This window comes from Cyrtonyx montezumae, unplaced genomic scaffold (assembly GCF_038088225.1).
Source record: "Cyrtonyx montezumae isolate F1298 unplaced genomic scaffold, pur_monq_1.0 scaffold_10, whole genome shotgun sequence".
Taxonomy (NCBI): Eukaryota; Metazoa; Chordata; class Aves; order Galliformes; family Odontophoridae; genus Cyrtonyx; species Cyrtonyx montezumae.
Window position 1 is genome coordinate 18,393,977 of NW_027071826.1, and position 15,954 is coordinate 18,409,930.

Here is a 15,954-nt window from a genome sequence, read left to right on the forward strand (position 1 = left end):
AATCCCAGGAGAGCTGGGCTTCTGCTTCTCAAGGTGCGGGAGTCTGTGCAGTACTAGGCAGGATTTAAAGTCAAGGTGACAAAAATAAATCCTACCTAGCAGACCTAAGTTGATGATGGAGAATTGAGTAAAAAATAAGGACTAAAAATGGGCTAAAAAAACTAAGGAAAGTGATCTTTTCTACTAAACCACCTTGCTTCCTCATCTTTCCAAAGGTGTTTCCATTTGTCCTAGGAACTGTCTCGTGAGGTCTCAGGGCTCTGTGTCCTGCATGAGCAGCACCCGAAGATCTCATCTCTCACAGAGTTTTCCCCTCAGGAGCTGCCTGACTCCAGGTGGTCTGCTCAGATCCTACAGGTAATGTTTTCTGAGACGGTGTTCTAGGGAGCAGAGCATTTTGTATGGTGTTATATTGCAGTTCTCACCTTGTAAAAGCTTCTTGTAGATTTTGCTCTGTCTTAGGTTCCCCATTGCTTAGAAAAATCAAATTTTGGAGGTTCTTCTCCCCTTGGTGGGATTGCCTTGTTGAGGCTTTTAACAAGATTAAAAAAACAACAAACAAAAAACAAAGTTGGTGCTGGGAATAATATTTGTAGCAGACTGTTCTCCATGAACGTTAAAGCAGCCTCTAGTAAATTCTCCTGTGTGTACACAGAGTTAACAAATTGCTTAATGACACTGATGATGCTTTCTAATGCTGAAAGCTGCTTGGTTAAAGAAAAAATGTATTCCTGTTACAGCCAATCTGCACACATCATGAGCTGCTTCTGGAGGGGCACAGAGAGGAAGCAGAGCACTTGTTAATTTCAGATCAAGTTGTTCTAATGTTCGTTTAGAACAGCCTTTGGCTTTCATCTTCTGTTCTAAATTGTCATACCCTTAAACAGATCTGTAAAGTCTCCCTGAGGTGTCTTTGAGTATGTTGCCATGCAGCTTAAATAAACTCTAGTTAGGTATGTATAAAATGTAAAGTGGTTCGTCATACAGAGCTTAGGATTTCTTTCATGGTTGGAGAAGGAGACCTAAAGAGCTTCTGGAAAAGGGAAACAACATAGGATAGAGTAGCCAGACTTCTTAGAAAAACTGAGATAGAGTGCAAATATGCTTAGCTGTACAAAGAGAAATATATATAAGGAACAAAAAACTTTATCCAGTGCCTTTCACAAGAAAATGCATCACCCTGTGTGTTAGCTGCCCCTTCTGATTCTTTGATCAAAATGTACATAATTGCTGGAATTCGCTGGAAGTCCATAGCTAGCTAAAAGAGTTGCTCTGTTGTTTCCACAGTTCCCTCTAGGCAGCAGCAGCAGTCTGTGTATGGTTTAGGGAATTCTTTTGACTACATTGAAAGTACAAACAGCCATCAAGCTGCTTGGTATTTCAGTGCTACCCTGTATGTGCTAGCCAGTAACAGGCCATGTTGAGGGCAGACATATCTCTGTTACAGCTTGGGTTTTCAGCTTTGCCTCCACATCAGACAGAGAGTGCTGTCATTTTTCATCACTATTAGCTTTCCAAGGAAAAGCTGCTGCCTTGTCAGCTTTCAGATGACCAGCTTGAGTTTTGCAGTCCAGCCACTTAGCAACCTCAGAGTTTGGAACAGAGAGGCTCTTAGCAGTGAAGTTTTTCTTTGTTCAAAAGGTCTCACTGTGTCTGTCCCTCTATATGTGTATGCACAGGTAACTGTCCCATTGTAGTGACTGGTTACTGAGCTCTTCGATATGTATTACAAATGGAACTGATGTTCACAGCAGATCTCATTCCTTAGAAAAGAAAGAAAAACAGAAACTAAACATTTGTCCTCATCACGGCTGCATAATAAATATCTGAAAACCAAAATGTTGTACTCCTTTTTATCTAACAAATTAATGAAGCTAGATGAGTTTCAGCTGAACCATACAAGTGTACAGCAGTAAAGATGTTTCAAGTGACCATGCTTTACAAGGTTTGGCATTCTGTATAACTGGAACGTCATGGAACACTCCTACCCAAAAAACACTAAGTTTCAAGGTGACTCATTTATCCTCTACAAGAGGAGCTCTTGGAAGGAGCAAGGTGAGGTTGGCCCAAGTGAGTTCTTATTGGATCAGTATGAACTAGAAGTCTGCAATGATGTCAGAATGTCATAGTGTGCATCATTGAGACTGCTTAACTGCCTTCTGTTCCAGGCCACGATAATAACGGCCCTTCACAACTTGTGCCTTAGCCCACAAACAAAGTGCAGTGTGGTAAATGTTTTCAAAACCATTTTTTACCAAGAAAGACAGGAGTGCTCAACCAATTTTGAGCCTTACCCCATCCAGTTCTAACTGTGAGGTAGAAGCTGTATGATTACTGAGTGATTTTAAATCAGATATGTCAGGCATCAGCTAGGTGTGGGAGAACAGAAACAAATGAACAAAAAAAAAACCCAAAACAACCGTGAGATTATACTGCTACTGCAAAACAACCTGAAGGAGGGTTTGGTTAATTTTAACATGAGTATTGGTCTGATCAAATCAAGCTCCACTTTACAAGAAGATTTTCCAAATCTGTGCTCTGAAAATTATGTTAATTATCCAGCAACAATAGAAAGTGCATTTTATATATGTTAATAATCCAAAATGCAGTGGTAGTGCATTGAAATTTACTTTTTATTACTTGTACTACTTTCAGATTCCAAGATTCTACAGGAGATTGTGCTTGACTTTGACGGTAGCTGACACACAGTGGGTGGGATTTTGTCTGCTCGTTGAGGAAAATGCATCTATCTTCAGATGGAGACAGAGAAGAGCAGCACAGGTCAGCTATAGACAGCTTAAATTGCTCAGAGAAAATTAAACATTCTCCCAGCTAAGGCTGCAGGTCAGCTTTGCAGCTGTTTTTTTAATTCTGAGAACGAAGAAATCTTCCATAGTGTCTACAAATAGAATCACATAAGTTTATGCAGAGAAATTAAAAGCTTTCTCTGCCACTCTCAAAGTGGATTTTTACATTCTGTTCTTCTGTCTGAAATCCTAGGTGAGCCCAGAAGACTGTGGCTCTTGCCATTACTATGCAGGGCTTTGAGAGAGGACAGCCAGGCTCTTAACAGGTGCTCTTACACCTGTGCTGTGAGGTAGATCCAATGAGGTGGTGCTGTGAATCGGGATAGTGCTGCTCTCCACTCAGCTGGATTTTGAATTAGAAGGGCTCTGTGATCAGGCCTACTGAAGAAAGGTGCAGTCAGAGATGTTTTTGTAGTCTGAACTGGGGATCTGTTTGAACACAAAGGCAAGTAGCTGTCGTGGAACAGTCTAGAGGTCAATCTGTGCCAAAATGCTGATTGTGACCTGCTAACAAGGTGTGGTGGAGGAAGCATAGCAGATCAGGCAGGTATGTGTTGTTGCCCCAAGTACACCCATCCATTGTGCAACTGCCAAGCAGAACAATGAGGCTAAGTGCAGGAGAAATATTCTTAATATTCTTTACTTCTTTTGTAGGAAAAATTGCTTAAAAACTTCAGAAAAGCTCTCTGGGCCTTTTAAAATTTCAAACAGAACATTTTATTCCAATACTCTGAGTTATTCCTGTCTAGAGGGGAAAAAAAAAGTACTTCACACCAGAAATAGTACATCTTGCTGAGACATTTAAAATAGCAAGTATTACATCAAGGTATACGCAGGCCAAAATGGCTGAAGGAGCTGACCAGAGCAGAAATGTGAGAGGATGTCTCTAGTACCCAACTATTTACAAGTAAAAATCTGACAAATAAATTATTTAAAGTCTACTGCCTGGATGTTTCCCATAGCTTTTAAAATATTTTTCATCAACTTAAACACAATCAGGAATACACAAGACAGAACAAAAATGACCTAACTTTGTTCATACAGGCAATATCACAGAATCCTCATAATTGACAAAAAATAGATACGCAGGGATGGGAGGTTAAAACAAAGTACAATGATGTATAGATACACATCTTCCAAAAGTAACAGCAAGTAACTATTAATTCAAAAGCATAATGCAATCAGTCCAATACACCAATGTCCTAGTAGTTTCTTTGGGATAAATCCTCTGGTTTAGTTTAAGTTTAAATAAAAAGAAAAAAAAGAAAAGAAAAGTTGAAGTAAGTGATCTGTGATAGTTTTAAAAACGTTTTTTTAAGTTAATGCTGATTCAGTCTTACCTCTTTTTTCTGAAAAAAGAATACAGTTCAAGTTGGGATTTTTTCCCCTGCTGGTACACTAGTACATATGAAATTTATGGCGTGAACATACAGTATGTTCTCTGGAAGTTGTTGTTTTAACTGCTGAAGTGATAAAGGCCCTCAGCACAATATGGATAGGTAACTTTTTCTTCTTGTCACAATTACACCAGAATCAGAACTACTGCAGAACCTGAGGGGGGGAGGGAGTTGCATTTTGTAACTTGCTTTGTGTTGTACTCTTGGGCAGGGCCACGTGTTCTGAAAGCAACAGTTCCAGGAGTGTTTGCCCTGGGAGATGAGAAGAATTTGTGCGCTAAGAAGCTACACTGACATTTCACCTGCTGATTCCTGGCCACAGAGTGCTTTCTGTTTCAAAGTCAGCTGAAAGTCAAATGAAAATGGAAGCATGGTCCTCCCCAAAATAAGCAGGTAAATTTATCATTAATGCTTTCTTTTTTAATGACGACAGAATATTTTTCTATGACACTGTGTCACGTCATTGGTTCATGTAGGTCCTTGTTTCTGCACATGGAAGCAGCTTGTATTTATAATCAGGAATATGGAATCCAATTGCTTTGGAACTGAAGTATGTACGTGGTATTCACAGTGGTGCAGTTACAGGCTGTAGCAGCTCTCTTTTGAAAGGACTCTGCTGTTTGAGTATTACAAACTCTTACTATAGAAGATCTGACTACTGTAATTCCAGGAAAATAGTACAGATAGCATAGATAATACAAAACAAACTTTAAAAAACCTACCTGAAGGTGGAGATTAATTGAGTATTCTCTATTCTCATCATGGTGGGCCTCCCAAATTGATGGGTGAAATCATCAATTGCTATCTTGTACTAGTCCAAGCAGAGCTAGTTTCTACATCTGGCTGAGAACAGGTTTGCATTTCCTTAAGTGCAGTGTGGAGAGCATGCACCTAAGCTACAGACACACAGCACCCAGCCATAAGCTAACCATGTGGTGAACGTAGTTGAATTGCAAACACTGTGAATTTCACATACAGATCTTGCCACAGGGTAGAGAGGTGTTCTTAAGATGTGTCAGGGGAGCTAGCGTTTGGCTTTCAATTCAGTACATGAAGGGCATGAAATAAACAAAGGGGGTGGATCCTGCCCTCAGGTTAAGTGCAGACATAAGGCAGCTCAGCACAGCAAGTGCTAGAAGGAAAGTCATTCTAGCCGTGCAACAGTGTGATAAGTAGGGATAGCAGTAGTGTTCGGTGTAATATCTAAAAGGTGGCTGTCAAGTAGATGGGACCAGTCTTCTTCTCTGGCCATTTCAAAACCCACCTGAATGCTTTCCTTTGCAACCTACTGTAAGGAACCTGCTTTATCAGGGAGTTGGACTAAATGATCTCCAGAGGTCCTTTCCAAGCCCTACAATTCTGTGATGATAAACATGGGCAGGATTCATGGATTCCCAAAATGGTTGAGGCTGGCAGGGACCTCTGGATCCATCTGCTGCAACCTCTGCTCAAGCAGTGACAACCAGAGCAGGCTGTCCAGCACCACGTCCAGGAGAATTTCGAAAGATGTCCAAGAAGGAGACTTCACACCTCTATGGACAGCCTGTGCCGCTGCTCAGCCACACGCACAGCAAAGAAGTGCTTCCTGGTATTCAGACTAAATATTAGTCTGAATTGGGTTAGGTAAAGAATGAGGTGGTGTTAGAATTTAGTACAATCTCAGGTTTTACACAGCAAAAAATATAACTAACTTGACTGGGTAGACAGATCTTCAAAAGAAATTCAGACTAAACCATCTCCTGTTTAGGTTCATGAAAATGTGAGAGAAACTGATAAGATTTTTTGTAACACACAAGGACAGGTGCCCACATTTGTCATCAGTTATGGAAAGCAGTAAAGTCAGTGACATTTGCCTTTTATCACTACAAATGGGATATGAAGAAGCTTCTCTTTGCAATCCATCCAACTAAACAAAAGACTGAAAAACTGCATGTCAGGGTGGTAGAAGCAGAAGTAATCTGTTCCATTTTAGCTTTAGTGGAAGTTCTAGAAATTTGTTCTTAGAAGAAAAAAAACCGAACCATTTGACACGTAGCCATTTGGCATTTGAGATCTTCAACTAATATCTTAAGATATTGTTTTATCTATAGAACTGCATTCTTTTTCAGTCACAAATGTTCCCTGACATTTTATGCTTGGTCTCCTTCCTTTTTCTTTTTTAGATGAGGGTACATTTCATAGTCGCTTTTTTTCTATATATTAATTTTCCTATATATAAATAGAACTTTCCAATCCATTTCCAGCAGTGTAATTGGACCATTATCTTGTGACCTGCAGTAGTAAGAATGTGAGACAAGAGGTTTCGAGTGAAAGAGTTGTCTTTCTGAAAGTACATCAGCCATCACTAGGGGTAGGGTGTAGGAAAATAGGCTATGGAGAAAATGTTCACTTGGTCTACTGTGAACACAACAACATGTTGACCAAATTGTGATTGTGAGACTTTGAGACATCATAGCTCAGTTTGCTTGCATTCTTCCACAAGAATTTGGTTTTGCACTGTCATAGCAGGAAGGTAATCATTGACTGGGTCTTGGATGCTTGTAAGAATCTGACCTATCCCTCGGCTGATTCTGTGCCCGTACGAGCCGCTGCTGTTTTTGGCTGAGACTGTCTGACCTCTGTAGACTTGAGCCTGATGCTCACATATACCAAACTTGCTTAGCAGGATAAACACATCTCTTCGGAAAGCTTTGGTGAAAATAGCATACAGAAATGGGTTGGCACAAGAATTGAGTGGGTAGAAGAGTACCAGCAAAATCTTGGAATTAGTGACAGTTATCAGTGGTTTGTTCATAATAGCAGATAGAGCATGGAAAGAGATAGGAGCCATGCACAGAAAGTCAGTGAAAATCAGCACAGCCATCCTCTTGGCAATCTTGGTGTCTTTATCTCCTGACTTGTACTGCGGGTTTCTCACAGTGAGATAGATTTTTATGTAGCAGGCACAAATGATGACAAAAGCAATAATGTTACATATTAAAACAAAGACAACGTAGGCTTCAGCCACTGGCGTTTCAGTGTCCATGGGTAAGCAGATGCTGACTTTGCTGTAGCTGCTGACTCCAACCAGTGGCAAAAGGGCAAGAAGAAAGCATGAAAGCCAACCTCCCAGCATGATAACTAAAGCGTGCCGGAGGTGAATCCTGCGATTGGGACGCATGGCAAAGGTGATGGCGTACCAGCGCTCCAGGGTGATCACAGTGAGTGTGTATACAGAAAGCTCACTAGCAAAGACTGTGAAGAAGCCTGCCGTGTTGCAGCCAGGCCCTGTCTGCCACTCTATAGCATGATTATAGTACTCCGACCTGGTGTAGAGGTCCACTGAAGCAATCAGAAGGAGGTATAATCCCATGCAAAAATCTGCAAATGCCAGGTTGCACATTAGAAAGCGTGGTACAGTCAGTTTGTAATGGCTGGTCAGAAGGATAAAAAGGACAAAAACATTACCTACGATGGCCAGCAGGTTCACAAACCATACCACAATCCTCAGAAACTGGTATCCCATTATGTCCTCACAGGGATTAAACTCATCAGGCTCTGGAGTGCATATGACATCCTCACTTCCTCCACAGACAAGATAGTCGTAAAGGCTGTCAAAGGCCTGCATGTCTTCAAATTGAGGATTTTTCAGCTCTTGGCCAAACCCAACAGTTTCTTCCCCATGCTCTTCCAAAAATATATAATACGGGGAATTTTCATGAAAGTTCCTGAACTTGGAGTTTTTGTCATAAACAGTTTCAGTGTGGTCTGTGTATTCTTCTGCATAATCTTTGTAAAATGGCCCACTGATAGCTCGGAATGATCTTCTCTTTCGAAAGCTGTGACTGCCTGTCTGGTTACACATCAAGTACTCCAGAATTCTGAAAGAGGACAGAGGGAAATCACCACAGGCATTTACAGTTTGAGGTACAAAGGGAGCACTTCAAAAACAAATTACTGAAGGAAAACGTAGTGATAATAATGTATCAGTTACATGTTTGTTAGCAGAACACAAAGTAAACAAAAAGCTTGAGAATTTCTGGGATCAAATAGAAAATTCATTATCAGAATAGCTGCTGTTTTTTAACCTACATCTTCTTTTCTCGGTGGTTATCCAATATCCCCAGAAGAAAGTTGGTCTGCCAACTTCTATAAGCCCTCTTACCTGTAATCCACATTCTTAGTGGGTCACAAGCCTATTTATAACTTCCTAGATAACACGCGGTACTGTATTCCTTCCTATTTTTACTCACAAATCAGTTTTTCACAGAACTCTATGAATTTTTATTTATGTTCTGTGTATTTCCTCAACCTTCCTTACAGCTATCAACATAGTAGTTGGGAATACTGTACATCATGCTGTGTTATCAAAAATGTATTTCTTACTTGAAAAAAAGCTGCAATTAGATGCCGAATTTTTTTACACTGCTATCTGTTGCTATATAAGCTTTAGCATTTTTCATTTCCAGTTGTTTTAAATTTGAAATTGCTTACAATTTGAGATAGCCTACAATTAAATCTGAGAAATGTTCACATCTCTTAACAGACAAGCATGTCTGTTTCATTTTGTCACTAGATTGTGCTGGGCTCTTCTGCACATTCTTCTTGTCTAGGTTTTGAATCTTTCTCCGCCTCTATTTTATTTGATTGCTCTCATTTTTCCATTCCATTGTAACTGAATGGAATTGGTATATTAATTTATTCTTGAAGAATTCATAAAGTTATCATAGCACATTTTAATACGCTACACATTCCATCTGCAAATACTGCATTACTGAAGATTGAGGTTGTGCTCTTAAATCAGAGGCTGGCCTGAATAATAATTCATAGCTCTTAACTTTATTCAGCCATCGAGAAAATGACCATGGATTTGAATTCTGCATTCTAGAATTATGCTGCTAACCACAGCAAGTTGTTCCTCCCCATGTGCTTTCCCCGAGCAGATGGGTTGCTGTGTTCCACCAGGACATCTGTAAATGCATTTTTTTCTCTCCAAAAGCTCTCAGCACTAGTTCTGATGCAAGGATAGAAATCCTGCCAAAATTATTTCAGAATCAGATCTTCTCAGTTTTCAGTTAGAGGACATCTGAAACATGAGGTTACAAACCTTCCAGAACTTCTTTTTGCAGCACTTTCTAGTTGTTCTTTTTACCCTTTTTTTTTTTTTTTTTTGGATTTCTGGGCTTAGCAAAAGGAAGAGCTTTGCAAAAGGTTCTACTAATTCTATGTAATATCAAAAATTATTTCTTGATTTGGAGTTGTATCCTTCTGTTTTAAAGAAAGTCCTTAAGAACTAGAGAAAATGTTCATAAAAGAGCTCATGTATGTACTTCTGTATTAATATTTAAAAATTGTCTTTTCTTCTAGCATTTAAAAACTTACCCACTGTTTTTTTTCCAGTTCTTGAAAGCACAGCAGTGACTTGGATAGGACAGATCAGCTCGAATTAGCTGAAGAAATATCTTTACAGCTGGCAATTTCTTTAAAGTCCATGTGTTTTTGGCCATTAGTTCTTTAAGGCTTTCCAATCCTTTGACAGGAAGATTAACAATGACTGTTCTGGAGACATCGCTATGTAAAGAAAGAAACAGACAAACTTGAGAATAGTAAGTGATTGGATCTGAAATGTTTCAGATTCTCACAGTGGTTTATGAGTTTCACAGAATTCTATAGCAGAAATAAAATCCAGGTGAGGTGAGGATTTAGGAAGCTGCATAAGTATATTCCACTTCTGAAGCACAAAAGCAGACACAGTGTATTCTTATGAACTAAATAAAGCTTAACTTTATACCATGGACTGACTAAATCACTTAATTTTCAGACTCTGATACTACTAATAATTTAGTGTATATATTATTATATATATAGCAATATGTAGATTAACATAGCCTTCATTAGGAATACTATATAATTTCTAGGTATGTATGTGTTTTAAAGCCCATCTTTAATGTCTCATAGATGAGAACAGAGATGACAAATACCAGGACTTTAAATTTACAACTTTAGAGCTGATGTACAAAAAAAGGAGCTCTCAAAATTATTTAACAAAACTGCATCTTCCATTGGAAGAACAGTTTTCCTTTAGGCTTCCTTAGACTCATTTTAGTATGTTCAGGCAGCTTGTAATTGCTAAAACAATGTCTTTATGGTCTGAAATTAAAATGCTCTATCTCAGTTTATCCTGAAATACTCAGAAAAAGTTATTGTTATATTTGGTGCTTTCTGTTTTTCTGCAATTGAGTCCAAGTCAGCAGATATTTTGCAGTTTATGGATTTCCTTAAGCCAACTGAATATCATCAGATCCTGCTAGTGTTTGCCATTCATTTATTTGCTTTGTTGCAGACTTCTAATGACATGTGAGGTCATGGTCTCAGAGTTAGCTCTGTGAAGAAGTAAACCAGTAAAAAAAAAAGTTTATACTGTGGGAGCATTAAGCACTTTCATCATGAAACATTATGCTAACAAATAGCTCAGCTTTTTTCTGCGCTGTTGTTATCCCTCCAAGTCTCACCCACTCTGACTGGTTTCCTGTGTTTAAAAGAAAATAATTACTAATTCTATTATTTGAAAAAATTGCTTCTAAATCTTGTCTTTACATTGCCTTATTTTTTCTTCTGATTTGCCTAGTGTTAGTTTTTAAGTTAGAAATTGCTTCCAGAGTCTGAAGGAGGGCTTTTTGCATCTAATAGCTTCTTTGCTATTATATGTATTTGAATATGTCACAACTAGTTGATTTCAGTGACATCAGCTTCCTTTTTGTTCTTCTAGATCTTTTTTAGTAGGCCGTACATGTGTGTGCTAAGCCCCTGAAATGAGTCTTAGAACAGTCTGAATGCTCCCTGCTGTCATTTTGTCTTTATAGAATCTCAGAGCAGAATCGAGAGGTCATCCAGTGGGACTTTCCTCCCCAAATCAGGGCCACATGGAGCGGGATGCTCAAAGCTTTGTCTTATTGAGTTCTCAGTATATCAAGAAATGGATATTCTACAACCTGTGCATTCAGCTTGTTCAGCATTTGGCACCCACACGGTAAAGATTCATCTTACAGTGAACTGAACTTTCCTGTGTTTCAGTTTGTGCTTGGCTCTTGTTCTGTCGCTGCCTTCCACTGACAGTCTGGCTGCATTTTGCCAGCTCCAGTCCCACCCCCTTTCAAGTATTTGTATACATTGCTAAGTATCTCTTGAGCCTTCCCTTTTCCAGGCTAAATGTTCCCAACTCTCAGCTTCTACTTATATGAGGAATGTTCTAATCCCTCAGTTAACTTAGTTGCCTTTACCTGTGGCTTTTTTTTTTTTTTTGCTAATTTCTCCATTTCCATATATGTCTCCATATGGACATCCTTCTAAGGAAAACATCTTGGTAAAGTAGATCTTGGAGCAGATCTTACCAAGACATAGCTGGCCTTTTGGCAACCCCCATGGGTCTCCATCAAGTCCTCATGGTGGTGGCAGCTACCTGCAGGAAGGGAACATGGTTAAATGCTGTGTGATGGGAGATACTAAGGCTTTTTGGAAGGGGAAAGTGTCGCACTGCAAGTTCTTGGGCATTCTTTGAAGGTGTTCTCATATAATGGGAAAAGATGGTGCAGTTTGTACAATGAAGTTTCATTTTTGAAAAGCCTAGACAAAGTCAGATATTGAGAGCAGTTTTGGTATCTAAGATGTTATGTAACAAGAAGAATGGCTCTCGTGGATCAATAAAAAATAAAAATAGTGGGGAAAAAGCCTGGGAATTCAGCAGTTTTCATACTAGAGTTAGAATGGAAAATGGTATCAGAATATATACATCATAGCAACAGAAGTTCACGTAGCGTAGGCTAGTCCTGGTACTACTGAAATATTCATAAATAATCTGACAAGACAATAGACTAAAAGCAACAAAGTTTCTTTCTGACACAAAATAATACAGGGTATTGAAATCTAAAGATGTCTGTGAAGAGAAGCTGGATCCTGCAATGCTAAGTGACTGAGCAGTAGATGTGACTCAGTACTGATGCAAAGTGCATTTAGGAAGAGCAATCTTAACAGTATGTAGATGGCAGTGAGGTTTAGTTTACCTAGCGCTCTGGGAAGATCTTGAAGTCCTCCTTGCCAAATGTCAGTACATTGCTATTCAATAATGATATTGAAGGGAAACAGAATGCTTAGAATTTGTAGGAAAGAAGCAGAAAATCCTCACTCCATAAATCTAAGATGACTACATCTTAAATACTATGGGCAGTTCTATAAATACTATATGCAGTAAATAAAGTGGAAAAGCATAGAAAGCTACATCAAGGATGATCATAGGATTATCAAATACCTTCTGTAGAAAATAATAAGGACTTCTGCTTTGCTAGACTATTGTACCTGATACCATATAGAACACAGAATATGTGACATACATTATAGAACATATAGAATTTTCCTGAATGACATTTTTATTTTGTTTCACTGTATGATCAGTACTGATTCTGGACTACTAAGAAAAATACAGTTATGACATCCTTACTAATATCTAATTCTACATATAACAAAGACATTATTAAAACACAGCCGTGTTTACAACACACACAGTATCTTGCCACTGCTACTAAGCTATGGCTGACTCACTTTTAAAAACACTCACGGGGATGTACAAGAGGTCTGATAGTCTTGTCTACAGAAGAGGCAGGAAACTGATAAAATGAGTGACAACGAGTCACCAGGACTGGATGTTTTTCACATGATTTAATAAATGTTTATGATTTAATAAATGTTTTCTGAGCGATCTGTATATATGATAGACGTGTTAAACAAATATTCAACTGCTCAATTTGATATTTTTTCTGCATTATTTTATAATTTATTATAATAAAATATAATGAATTATTACTATTTATAATTAAATTCAAAATTAGGGGTAACTGGTAAGTTTTATCAAACTTCTTTCATATTCCAAAACGTGCATTTGTAGTATGAAATCAAATGATAATGAAAATTTAAAAGAGATTAATGGAGAAAACGAGAGTGAATATATAGCAGCACAATTAGGGTTTTTTTATCTAATCATACCCAATCTTCTTAATATTGCAGTACTATAATAATTATAAAAGCTATTCTAAGCTGGACTTAGACTACATGTTACTCTCATTTAAGGAGAGAGTCTTTATATTTACACATTTTTATTGTTTGCTTAACAGAACGCAGACAGTTCCCATTGCTTGAAGAATTCTTACTGCCCAGGAGCATGAATAGAGTGGATCTTCCTAAGGTAGGACTCATTCCTAGTAAGGGAAGTGATGCTTTAAAAAATGCATTTTCTACATATAATTAATTGTTCGTGTGTATCTTATGCAAAAATTAATAATGTTTTGAATTCAGACTGTATATTTTGCAAAATCTAACTGTACAGTATGCCTGATTATATTTTTATTGTACTCAATTGAACTTGTAATCTAGGTGGCAGCTCTTGTTGATGTATTTTAGTAAATCAGGTCCTCTGAATCCTAGCCAAGAACACATTTTCAGGATAAGAGCAGTGCACTGTAATTATGCTGCTAGAATAGTTTTCTAAAGGGAGTAGTCCATACATCTGCAATGACAGAGAAATATGAATTACTGACATCTTTTCTTCTCTCTTCAGTGATCTAATTCCCCTCTTTTTTTTTTTTTGTTTTTCCAAACTAAATATACTAAATGGAGCATGCCCAAACTCATGTAATATATCTAGGATAATTCTTCTGAAGTTAGATGTTTTCTACAGACTTTCTTTAAAGTAAAAATGGAAGAAAATTACCCCCTTGGGGTAGACCCATGGTAATTATTTCAGTCTTTAGGTTCCTGTTGCTGTTTAAGTCCTGATCAGAAAAAAAGAGTAGTAGTCTGTGGTTCTATCAACCATAACTTCAGAAGTGTATAGAAGAATCTCAAGAAGTTGAGTTCTGCCAGCTTGCTAAGGTGGCGAGGCAGAAAGAGTTTCATTTTTTGAAATCATTTTGACTATTGTAGGCAATGACCTCCATTGCCCCAAGTAATGGAACGTTTATCTTTTGGCAATCTGTTTCCACAGAATTATTTTGCAAGACGAAAGAGTATTTTAAATGGAACTTTCTTCTTGAGGAAGATCCAATGTCCACAGATTCCCATGCCAGCCAAGGAAGCCAACAACAGCTAGATGCCTGAACCAAAAATGACATAATTATATATTAAAATCCTTCAGATGACTATGAGACTGGAATCCAGGTTACATGAGAAAGAGGACAAGGCAGCACCAGAAATGAATTTATTCTGTCTGAAATTCACTTTTCATCTCTTTCCATTTCCTTTACAGGTATGATACTAGAGTCCTTAGCTTTACAATTGTACTCCTGTTTCATGGTCATGAGACAGATTGTAGTATAGAATCTTTCAGAAGAAAAAAACTGTAGAAAAACTAATTCTAAGAGCAAATCAATTTCCTGTAGAAAAGCTTTTGCTGATCATTGTTTTAACTCGTCATTCCCACCCCACTGTTCTGCTACTGATGATAGTTGAAAAGAAAGTGCAAGCAAAATTATATTATTTGTGAGGCTTTCTTTACTTCACTTTCTCATACTCACAGTAGAGTCGGTCCACTGTGCACTCCCATAAATGCATCTTCATTGATAACTTTCAGGTACTTGTTCTTGTGCAGATAGCTGCAGAAACAGACAAAACGCAGGCATTTGGAAATACTCATCCATAGGTAAAAGGTCTTTGGTTTACTTGTCTAAATTGATTGACAAAAATAATGTGAAATGCACCACCCTATTCCAGAGTCAAGTTAAAGGCGGGCAATGCAATGCTACTGAACACTGTAAAATTAATATAAACCAATTGAAACATGCAATTTTAAGTTTTGTTTTGCATTTTTTTAGATTACATTTTGACTAGTCTGGAATGAATCTTCTTCATTTTTAAGATGAATTCCTTTTTATCATGGTCCAAAATGATAATGTGAGAAATGTAAAAATACATCGGTTGCTCCAAAAGTAATGCCTCTTATTTATTTTCATGGGTCTTAAAACACATGTGAAGAGCATAATACTGTTTGATAGAGCAAATTCTCAGCTACAAAACACTACTTTTCAACATAGTCACCAACACCGGCTATTCATTTTCATCAGCAATGAAATAGAGCCAGCAGACTGCTCATAAAAATCTGTATCAGCAGAGGTGACCCACTGTTTCACAGCTGTTACGATGGCTCTTGCAGTCCATCTTTCATTGGCCTCTGTGCTGGAAGAATCTTACAAATTGAGATAGGTGAACTGGGGGTTAAGCTGTAAAAATAATGAAGTCAATGCTCTTGTTTTTGGTTTGGAGGGAAAAAAAACAACAAAAGAACAAGTAAAGATTTTAATCCCATCCTGGTCAAAGTCACTGGCAGTTTTTCCATGACATTTGTTGTATACAAGCTCACATTGATCACCATAGTGAGAAATGAGCAGAAGTAAATGCTTTTCGGCTGGCTTATTCAAAGTCTTAGGGAGCCATGCCAGAATAAAATTTCTGGCATGTTATTCACTGGATGTTGCCAGTGCCTAAAGCCTTGCTTCTTACATAGAAAAAGAGCTTATTCTTTTTCCTCACGTATTGTTGTTTGAAAAATCTTTGTTTCTTTAAAAACATGAAGTATTATAGTACCACCTTACATCTGTGGTTTTTGAGGAGACCTCAGACTCTGTAAATGACAGTCTTTGTTTTGAGCAATTGCTTCATTTTGCAAATTTCTTCAGTTTTATCTACCAGTCAATACAAAAACCAAAAGCAGAGCAAGAACTGAGAAT

At 38.0% G+C, this 15,954-nt stretch overlaps 1 protein-coding gene across 1 annotated transcript in view; it reads right to left on the reverse strand.

Annotated features, from left to right (window-relative positions):
* Positions 1-6,543: 6,543 nt before the first annotated feature.
* TSHR (thyroid stimulating hormone receptor) overlaps positions 6,544-15,954 on the reverse strand; it is a 43,093-nt gene continuing 33,682 nt past the window's right edge. The window contains exons 8-10 of the mRNA XM_065755686.1: positions 14,746-14,823; positions 9,566-9,754; positions 6,544-8,064 (exon numbers count right to left, since the gene is read on the reverse strand). Of these exons, the coding sequence (XP_065611758.1) occupies positions 6,654-8,064; positions 9,566-9,754; positions 14,746-14,823 (1,678 nt within the window). The 3' untranslated portion in view covers positions 6,544-6,653. The remainder of the gene's footprint in view (positions 8,065-9,565; positions 9,755-14,745; positions 14,824-15,954) is intronic.